Here is a 10,721-nt window from a genome sequence, read left to right on the forward strand (position 1 = left end):
GAACCCACGCCTCCTGGGGAGACTGTGATCTGAACGCAACGCCTTAGACCACTCTGCCATCCTGGCCACTGGTAATGCTCTCTTGACTGTGTTTGCTTTATTATTGCTTGGTACTTTCAATGGGCAATGTCTGAGGCGGGATTCAAACCCACGCCTCCTGGGTTGACTGCGACCTGAACGCAACGCCTTAGACCACTCTGCCATCCTGGCAGCTGGTAATGCTCTCTTGAATGTGTTTGCTTTGTTCTTGCTTGGTACTTTCAATGGGCAATGTCTGAGGCGCGATTCGAACCCACGCCTCCTGGGGAGACTGCGACCTGAACGCAACGCCTTAGACCACTCTGCCATCCAGGCATCTGGTAATGCTCTCTTGAATGTGTTTGCTTTGTTCTTGGGATTCGAACCCACGACTCCTGGGGAGACTGCGACCTGAACGCAACGCCTTAGACCGCTCTGCCATCCTGGCATCTGGTAATGCTCTCTTGACTGTGTTTGCTTTATTATTGCTTGGTACTTTCAATGGGCACTGTCTGAGGCGGGATTCGAACCCACGCCTCCTGGGGAGACTGCGACCTGAACGCAACGCCTTAGACCGCTCTGCCATCCTGGCAACTGGTAATGCTCTCTTGACTGTGTTTGCTTTGTTCTTGGTTGGCACTTTCAATGGGCTCTGTCTGAGGCGGGATTCGAACCCACGCCTCCTGGGGAGACTGTGATCTGAACGCAACGCCTTAGACCACTCTGCCATCCTGGCCACTGGTAATGCTCTCTTGACTGTGTGTCAGGTTCGCCAATTTGACATATAGTGTTCGTGAGCTAAAAGGAGAGACAAACAGCTCTTTTGGAGACGGAAAGGTTAACCAAAGTTTATTTGACAACTTTATCTCCCCTCCCGTTCCTCGATGCTTTTCACACATTCCCTTTTATAACATCGGGGAATCAGATTACACTCAAGGGTGGTACAGTTCGTCTTCTCAAAAGCTGGTTCAGTCCGGTTTATCATTGGGGTGTCGCCATGGATCGCAGCTGACTTTGACGTCAACATCCTTTATCAGGACCCAGTTGCTTGCTTCAGACTTCGATGCCAACTTATCAGGGCTCTTCTGGATGTTGTTTACTTCTGAAGAAGTGCCACCGCCTCGCCAATTGCAGACAACTCCCTGTATCACCCCGTCACACTGCAAACACTCAGCATAGTTCACTATATTAAACTGCAACATGTTATATGCACTACATATTAAAATAAGCTGCATCACGGCAAATGTATAATAACCTCTTAATATTATTCTAACATTCCCTCCTGTTTATTCTACATTTGCCCCAAAAAATTATCTTCAATGGAACTTCCAAGGATTTAATTCCATCAAATCATTAGCTTGATAGCAAATGTAGACCCCTTTATCATTCTTTATTTATTTATTAATTTTTTTTTTTTTTTTTTTTTTTTTTTTTTTTTTTTTTTTTTTTTTTTTTTATTTGAGCGTTTTGGATTAACGAATAGTATCTCCCAGGTAAATTCAGTCGTCGTCATCAACTTGGTCATCAGTGTCTCCTCCATCGCCAGCACTTCTGTAATCAATCAAAGGATATATTTCCTGTAGTTTGGAATTTGTTGGAGCGAGAGCTGTTGAGATAAGTCGGACAATCAGAACGCGAATGCAGGGAATACAACAACATCCACACAGTACAAGGATTGAGGTGAACATTGTTATAGAAATCATTACCGAAAATACCAAATTTTTATATTTACCAAACGTTTTGTTCCACCACTCATCCCATGCAGAGGTACTCACACCTGAGTGTTCCTTCAGCTTTCGGTTCAGGGCGCGCAAGCCTGTAATGGCTCTTGTGAGGGACCCTTCCGGAGAAGTGTTGTTAGGAATGAAAGTACAACATTGATCACCAATCACGGCGCAAACCCCTCCTCTCTCTGCCAACAGCATGTCCACCGCGATGCGGTTTTGAAATGCCATGAGTGATGTTGCTGCCAATTGTTCTTTAATAGCTATAAATCCTTCTTCAGTGAAGTTCCCCAATCTTTGCACGTTATAGTGTATGTAGTTTATTCGATCCACATTCTTATTCGGTGTAATCCAAAGGAGAATGGACTCGAACCCCGCTGCGATTTGATTTACCAACTTATACTCATCTGGTACGCCCCTTGGTTGGCCAATTGCATCCAAATAGGTCATATCACCATCCCTCCAGGAAGCACTTCGTCTTTTCCTGGCGTAATAATAGGGGGATTCGTGGGCTTCAACTGCTCTTTGAATGTCCCCTGCTGTGGATGGAAAAATAGACACTGGTAAGAGAAGTGACACCAATGCACAAGTTCCAACTGCGTCCTTTAATGAATCAAATAATTTAGTACCCCCACACCACCACCACACATCGCTGCGTGGCAGTAGTGTACCTGATTGGAGCAGAGTTGTTTTGCACCACGCTGATGATAAGCCTCCCACTCTATTTTGTGTTCCTGTAAGATTAACACAAGTAAAGTTAGCCACTGCCACATCGGTCGAAAAGATAGGCTTATCTTTCGTTGCTTTCGTAGCCGGGTAGACATCATTCCAAGCAATGCAATCCGCATTAGGCGTCAATTTTGTCATTACTTCTAAAAGGCATGTCGATGGAAGAGCTGCTGGAATTACTCGTAGCAATGGTCTCGGGCCCATACATGAAACACAGCTAGAATTTGCAGTCTTAGCAGCTGATTCCATTAATAGTAGCCAATTATTTCCTAATTGGGTAACTCCTGTAACAGCCAAAAAGTGATCATCTACAGAGAGTTTTCCTTTAAATTTTAGCACCATTTTAGATCGTTTTTTCATCGAAGTTTTGGTCTCTATATTTTTTATAGGGGTAGCCTCAACGGGATTCTCTAAAATGGTAGATACACAAATTACAATAGTATGATAAGGATCTACCCCTTGAGAATATGGGCTTAAATCTAATTCTTCACACGGATTATTGTCGCATCCCCAATTTGTCGAGTTAATAGTTAACTGAATTCCTATCGCTACGTGTGTTAATGAAAGTTTCTTCCGCAAAGTTTTTGCACATTTTTCAGTCGTCCAGTCAGACCAGTCTTGTCCCGTTTCTGCTACCAGTCCATCCCATCTTCTAGTTCTCACAGTTAAGTACCATGTGTACCGGCGTCCATAACTTTGCGCACTATACGCATGTTGTCCTACTTTGAAAACGGATGCTTCACTCAATTTAACTTCAGACCATGGTATAATAGCAGTTGTCACCTTGTTAGTCGGCAAACAAATCATTGTTGCTGAGTCAGCAATGCTGTTGCTCCTAGCGCATGATGTAAAGTCCATCTTATCAGGTAACCTAAGATTTTTAGTTGAATGTCCATTATTATTATTTATCGGTGTATATGTTGGTGTATACAAAGCTTTCACTGCAACCAAGGCTGCACAACACAAAATCTCAAACTTTATCCACGCGAAAGTCATATCGGCCGAGAGACCCCTAATAGGGTAGGGTGGCTTATAGTTCTTCACTGGCCTAAAATGTTTTCAGATCCTATTGATCTGCCCCCACCTAGTCACCAGGCTTGCCTACCTTCCCCTTGTCGGGTGTCTCGGTTGAGATGACCTTCTTACAATGCGCAAGGTGGATCCAGGTGTTTCGTGCTGCAATTTTTACTGCAGTTGGTGTGGTCAGCAGAACTTGGTGAGGGCCTTCCCACTTCGGAGAGTTCCAGTGTTTCCTTTTTAGGCTCCTGATCAGAACCCAGTCTCCCGGAACGACCTGTTCGTCCTGTTGAAGAGAAGTACACTCGCTTTCTGGTAATATCAATTCATTTCTTTTCTCTAAAGTTTTCCTCATGTAATCGGCTAGGTTGGCCTCATTATCAATTTCCCACTGTGTGGAAAAATAAGGTACCCTATATGGTCTGCCAAAAAGAACTTCATAAGGTGTTAGTCCTGTGGAACTTGTAATATTGATATGCAATTTTACAAGATCTATACATTGAGTCCATGGACGTTTAGTTTCTTCCATACATTTTTTCAGTCTATTTTTTATCGTTCCATTCATTCTTTCCACCAGGCCTGCACTTTGAGGGTGGTATGAACAATGGTGTTTTAAATCTATGTGAAACATTTGCCCTATTTTATTTATGATTGTATTCACGAAGTGTGTTCCATTATCACTATAGATTATTTCTGGTATACCATACCTTGGTATTATATCTTTACATAATGATTTTGCAACTGTCAGTGCATCTTGTTGTTTTGCTGGAAAAATTTCTACCCATTTTGAGTATGCATCAATAATAACAAGACAATATTTCTTCCCCTCGCTTTTACTCAATTCAATAAAATCCATATGGATTCGTTGGAAAGGGTATGTTGCTTGAGGAAACTGTCCTCTTTTTGGGCGCATGTTTCCCTGAGAATTGTGTCGAGCACAGATCATACAGGTTCTACAAAATCTTTTTGAGAAAAAATTAAAGCCATATGTTGTATAGAATTGGTTTATCTGTCTTACCATCCCTCCCGTTGATACATGTGATACACCATGTGTCAAAATAGCAGCCCATCGAAAAAGATTTCTTGGAAGAATCGGCTTCTTTTCTGAACTGATATATATACCATTAGCTAAAGTAGCTCCTCTGTCTAACCATAATTTTTGCTCCTGTATAGGACTTTGTTGCTGCATGTCTATAAGGATGTGGTCTCGCAGGACGTTATCTGGCGGCGCACACTCGGCCACACCTATGAGTGGCTTGGTGGCTGCTTTTTTTGCTGCCTTATCTGCGAACGCGTTTCCTAAAGTAATTTCATTAGTGCCTACAGTGTGTGCGGAACACTTACATATTGCAATTTGGCTTGGTAATTGAACAGCATATAACAATTTGGATAGGAGTTCAGCATGTGTTACGGGTTTTCCAACGGATGTTATCATTCCTCTATTTTTCCAATATTGCGCAAATACATGACATGTTGAAAAAGCATATTGACTGTCAGTATAAATTGTTACTGCTTTACCAGTCATTAACTTACATGCCTCAGTTAGGGCTACCAACTCAGCAGCTTGGGCTGAATAATGAGAAGGAAGTGGTTCTGATTTTAACACCGTGTCTATTGTGACCACCGCATAACCAGTTTGTGTTTTCCCGAATTCATTTTTCCTAGATGACCCGTCAACGAAAAGAATAATTCCGTTCTGTAAGGGTTGATCTTTTAGATCAGCCCTGCACTTAGTCGTTTGCTCAGCCAGTTCCTGACAATCATGTTGTACACCATCATCAGGGAGTGGCATTAAAGTTGCTGGATTTAAACCTGTGCATCTTTCTAATGTGAGGTGCGGTTGTGATAACAAAACAGCCATACAGGATAAGTGTCGTGCTGGTGATAAGAATACCATGTTTGTCTGCAGTAGCAGTGCAGATACTGCATGTGGGACTTTTAAGGTCAATGGATGAAAAAGCACGACTGCTGAGCTGCTCTCTACAGCTAGTGACGCTGCCACAACAGCTCTTACGCAATGAGGAAGCGCACGTGTCACATTGTCTAACTTTGAAGAATAATACGCCACAGGTCTTAGTTTATCACCATGTTGTTGAGCCAATAATGATGTCATGTAGTCACCCTTGCAATCCACCATCTGGACGAAAGGCTTAGAATAATCTGGCAAGGCCAAGGCCGTACTAGACACTAAGGCCTGCTTGATATCACAGAATGCCCGCTCTGATTCTGTGGACCACCGCAAAGGTGAAGACACTTTTAAACTATCTTCATATATTAATTTGGAAAGTGGTGCAACTATTTCTGCATAATTTGGAATCCACGTTCTACAATAATTCGTTAGTCCCAAAAATGACATCATCTGTTTTTTAGTTAAAGGTTTAGGAGCATGCAAGACAGCTATTTTCCTGTCTTCTAAAATTGTTCTTCCTTTTTTACTTAAATTATGACCCAAATATTTAACCTCTTCTTTCCACAACTGTAATTTGTTTTTATTTACCTTGTGTCCTTCCTTCGCTAAATGACACAATAAAGCAACAGTGTCTCTTTTACTATTTTGTATGTTTGTTGAAGCTAATAAAATGTCATCCACATATAACAAGACTTGGCTTCCGCATGGCGGTTCAAATGTAGACATACTAGCTGTCATAATTTGGGAATAAATTGTAGGGCTTTCACAGTACCCTTGTGGTAATCTGGTAAATGTATATTTTTTCCCTTTATGTGTAAACGCAAACCAGTACTGACTATCTTCATGAACAGGGACTGAGAAAAATGCGTTGCTCACGTCGATTACTGTAAAGACCGCTGCGTCTGGTCTTAATGAATTTAATAAAGTATGAGGATCAGGGACACAGGGTGCCCTATGTACTACGGCGGAATTTACTGCTTGTAGGTCTTGGACCATTCTCCAGCCTACAGAAGGCGGAGCCTTTTTTACTGGAAAAATAGGTGTATTACATGGAGAATCTGGACACTCAATTATTACTCCTGCACTAATCAATGATTCAATCACTGGTTGTATTCCCGCCAACGCATCTGGTTTTAATGGATATTGTTTAATACAAGGTCGATATTCTGTTTTTGGTTTAATTTGTACGGGTTGCGCGCTTCTAATAAGTCCTACGTCTGACGGTAATGTTGCCCATAGGAAATCTGGTACTTCCTTTAAACTGTCTTCCTCTTCCTTCGTCAAGAGATAAGAACCTCCTTTTTGTCACATTCGGTGAAGGAAACGACTCGCATCGGCCTGCACTTCCCAAAACAATGCTTTTCTTGTCATTCTTTCCATCTCACTATGCTCCACACCTTGCATTTTATTATCTGGTTTCCAATCATCTGCATGTCTACCTCTTTGAACAAACGATCCTAATTCTCTCCATCTTAATTCAAAGGGTTTAAATAAAGATATGTGTGGTGTTATTCCCTTGTATAAATGATTTAAAGTATGAGGCAGTCTAACTCCTGCACCTGCAGTCCCCAGTTTATCAGTATACAAATAATCAATTACTATTTTTTCGGGTGTGTTTTTGTATAATTCAGTCTCATAGTTAAGATCTGGGCCTGGAGTCTGTTTATACCACATTGTTACGTGGAGGGCGTTTTTATCCATTTCATCCTGCGGTTTTTTCATAAAATGTTTAGCTTCTCGAAGTAATTTTTCCCCAGTACGAAATGGCGGTTTGTTCGTCATGTGTAGCAAATAATAAAAATGCGGTTCTCCAAGGCCTTTTATCACATGCAAATCTGATTTTGTTATTTCATATTTTCTTTTTACCACCATATTTCCCCCAACTGTCGGTACTAACGCTAACCCCAATCTACACATCCCATCTCTTCCCAGCAAATTTACTGGACAATTTGGTACTACCAGTATTGGTATTTTACACGATCCCCCTAAAGGGTCTCTTATCCAAACGGGGTGTGTCTCAGAAACTTCAGATAAGTCTCCCTGAGCCGTCCTGACAAACACTTTGTTGTTTGTCATTGAAGCTCCCGGAATTGGTTCTTTACACGCAGTTCTACATGCTCCCGAATCACAAAGAAAAATAATTGGTCTACCATTTACTGTTAGCTGTACCTCCGGCTTGGAATTATCAAATATTAAAATATCTTGTAAATTTAGTTCAACGTCTACCTCAATATTTTGTTCCTCTATCTCATTTTGTGGGATATTTATTTTTCCTAGTCATGATTTATTTTTATTGTGGGAATTGTTGCCAAAAATGATACGAGGGCAGTCGTTCGCGAAATGTCCTATCTCACCGCAACTCCAACAAGTGATATTTCTAGGACTCACATAGCCTCGTCCCTGATCCGCAAGACCTCCTCTAACTCTCCCTCTGGGGCGCGGTTTTAAATCCCACCTTTGAAGCAGCCCCGCTTTTTGATTGAAACCTTTTGCACGGTTTTGGAAATAAAATTGATTTTCCCCGGGCTCAATAACAAAAGTATCTGCTTTTTTCTTTTTAGCTTGCAATATTCGTTCAGCATGTAACGCTTGGTTAATGTATTGTTCCAGCGTGCCTGTTGCTCTATCTACCCAATGTTTTTCAACCCATTGGTGAATAGTGTGGTGCGCATTTGCGTGGAGGGCATTTTTTAACTGCTCCTCAAAAATGCTTCCTTCAGTATGGTCTTCAGGAATGCCGCTATTTGCTTTAAAACACGCCGTTAATCTGGCCCGGTAATCATCAAACGATTCTCCTTCCTTTTGTGTTACTCTTCCTATAGCCGTATAATTAGCTCTCAATTTGAATTTTTCTCTAGTTCGCTCCATTAGTCTTTGGACGCGATGTGTGAGTTCTTGGCTATCATGGGCTAGAACAGCCTGACACTCTTTTGGATCCCAATCTCCTCTAATGTTATGCCAATCACCTTTCAGAGCAGCCATCCAGATTTGCTGGACTTCTATTCCGTTTAAGTGGTAAGACCTCCTGAGGTCTTCCATTTGCTTCAAAAATTCGTTCACATCAACCTTGTGGTACACAATGCCTTCTACCGCCTTTTTAACATCATCCTGTGTCCATGTTCGATGCACTAGAATTACTGGTGACGCATCATCAATATTAGGATTAGCAACTTCTATCATCGGAAAAGAGTCTTGTATTTCTTCTTCCGATGGGGAGCCCTTTAGTGACTCCGGAGAAAAAGTTTTTCCCATTGTTGTTGAAAATCTAACTCCTAAATTTCCCTTACTCCGCGTATGTATAGCTTTATTCCCGGTCGATTCGGGTGAAATAGGAAGTGGCGGATATAAGGATGATTGGAGGGATTTTTTATTTTTTACAACCCCTACGGGACCTGTTTCGTTATCTTCTTTTCTTTGAAACATAATTTCATCCTCTTCCCATTTTCCTTTATCTGCGTTTTCTTTTTTGGTTTTGTTATTCTTATCTATTTTTCGTCTCAGTGCCATTGTCATCCAAAATTCTGTATCTTCATATCCATCTTTATCCATCTTTTTTACATTATTTTTTCGTTTTATTTTTATCTTATCTTGTAAATCGACTATTTTGTGTGTATTAAGCTGACCAGTGAATTCATATTTTGTTATCCATGAGTTTAAATGTTTTACTTTATCCGGACATTGGCTTTCTATAAATTTCCAGTCCTTACACGTTAATTGTTGTTTCGGATCGTTTTTGTTAGCTTTTTTACTGTTTGATTTCCCCATGTTGCAAGACAGTGGTTCACCTAGGGTGACTAACCTGTCTTCCAGTCCCTGAACAGGCTGACAATTGCTCTGTCTTAGGTAATTCCCAAGCTTCTACCACAAGTGGCGGAGAATTCTTGCATCTGCTTCCCAGACAGTTGTCAGTTAATTTTCCTGTTCCAAAATGAGTTTGCAAGCCTCCATGCACACGTTTACATTCACACTATTTTTCCCTTATTTCTCTTTTTTTCCCTTTCAAACGCGCGTGGAGGATACACCCCTGTTATCCTATATCAGTGTTATAGACTATCTCTGTCTCTTCACGTAACATTGACTAGTATTCTTACGGTTTTACACAGTTTTAAAGACTTACTCTGTCTAGTCCCCACAATATCCCCACGGAATTTAACTACTTACTTGCAGAGGAGTCCGCCCTCCTGTTAACGCAGAATTTAACTACGTACCCCTTCAAATGCCCACATTTATCACACTCATTCATCACATTCGGACTTCACACACTCACCCAAGATGAGCTGAACGTCTCTCTCCGCAGCCGCCCTTCAACTTTCAGCATCCAGTAGCAAAGTCGAGGACCAGGTCCAAAAAAAATAATAAAAAAAGATAAACAAAAAACAAAAAACAAAAAAGAAAAGAAATCCTGGAAAAAAAATAAAAAATAAATCCTTGTTGTGGCCACGATTGTCCTCGGTCGTCGGCTTCGCCTCTGGACGCCTCCAGTATGTTGGGTCCACGGCTCTGAAGGACCAATTGTATGTCAGGTTCGCCAATTTGACATATAGTGTTCGTGAGCTAAAAGGAGAGACAAACAGCTCTTTTGGAGACGGAAAGGTTAACCAAAGTTTATTTGACAACTTTATCTCCCCTCCCGTTCCTCGATGCTTTTCACACATTCCCTTTTATAACATCGGGGAATCAGATTACACTCAAGGGTGGTACAGTTCGTCTTCTCAAAAGCTGGTTCAGTCCGGTTTATCATTGGGGTGTCGCCATGGATCGCAGCTGACTTTGACGTCAACATCCTTTATCAGGACCCAGTTGCTTGCTTCAGACTTCGATGCCAACTTATCAGGGCTCTTCTGGATGTTGTTTACTTCTGAAGAAGTGCCACCGCCTCGCCAATTGCAGACAACTCCCTGTATCACCCCGTCACACTGCAAACACTCAGCATAGTTCACTATATTAAACTGCAACATGTTATATGCACTACATATTAAAATAAGCTGCATCACGGCAAATGTATAATAACCTCTTAATATTATTCTAACACTGTGTTTGCTTTATTATTGCTTGGTACTTTCAATGGGCAATGTCTGAGGCGGGATTCAAACCCACGCCTCCTGGGGAGACTGCGACCTGAACGCAACGCCTTAGACCACTCTGCCATCCTGGCAGCTGGTAATGCTCTCTTGAATGTGTTTGCTTTGTTCTTGCTTGGTACTTTCAATGGGCAATGTCTGAGGCGCGATTCGAACCCACGCCTCCTGGGGAGACTGCGACCTGAACGCAACGCCTTAGACCACTCTGCCATCCTGGCATCTGGTAATGCTCTCTTGAATGTG

General features: G+C 41.7%; 1 protein-coding gene across 2 annotated transcripts; it reads right to left on the minus strand.

The window, feature by feature from the left end:
* Positions 1 to 1,476: 1,476 nt before the first annotated feature.
* On the minus strand, positions 1,477 to 10,420 carry LOC148315777 (uncharacterized). 2 transcript variants are annotated; one of them, XM_088287344.1, is made up of 2 exons: positions 1,751 to 10,420; positions 1,477 to 1,624 (listed from the first exon to the last, which is right to left on the minus strand). In XM_088287344.1, exons 1-2 carry the CDS (start codon positions 3,465 to 3,467, stop codon positions 1,518 to 1,520), a joined length of 1,824 nt encoding a protein of 607 aa, XP_088143470.1. In that variant the 5' UTR covers positions 3,468 to 10,420; the 3' UTR covers positions 1,477 to 1,517. The 2 variants fall into 2 exon arrangements, with proteins under 2 accessions (XP_088143470.1, XP_088143469.1); XM_088287343.1 differs by having other exon boundaries at positions 1,478 to 3,774; positions 9,665 to 10,420.
* Positions 10,421 to 10,721: the final 301 nt, after the last annotated feature.

This window comes from Idiotropiscis lumnitzeri, unplaced genomic scaffold, assembly GCF_059441095.1.
Source record: "Idiotropiscis lumnitzeri isolate Australia: NSW breed Sydney's pygmy pipehorse unplaced genomic scaffold, RoL_Ilum_1.0 HiC_scaffold_40, whole genome shotgun sequence".
NCBI classification, from domain to species: Eukaryota; Metazoa; Chordata; class Actinopteri; order Syngnathiformes; family Syngnathidae; genus Idiotropiscis; species Idiotropiscis lumnitzeri.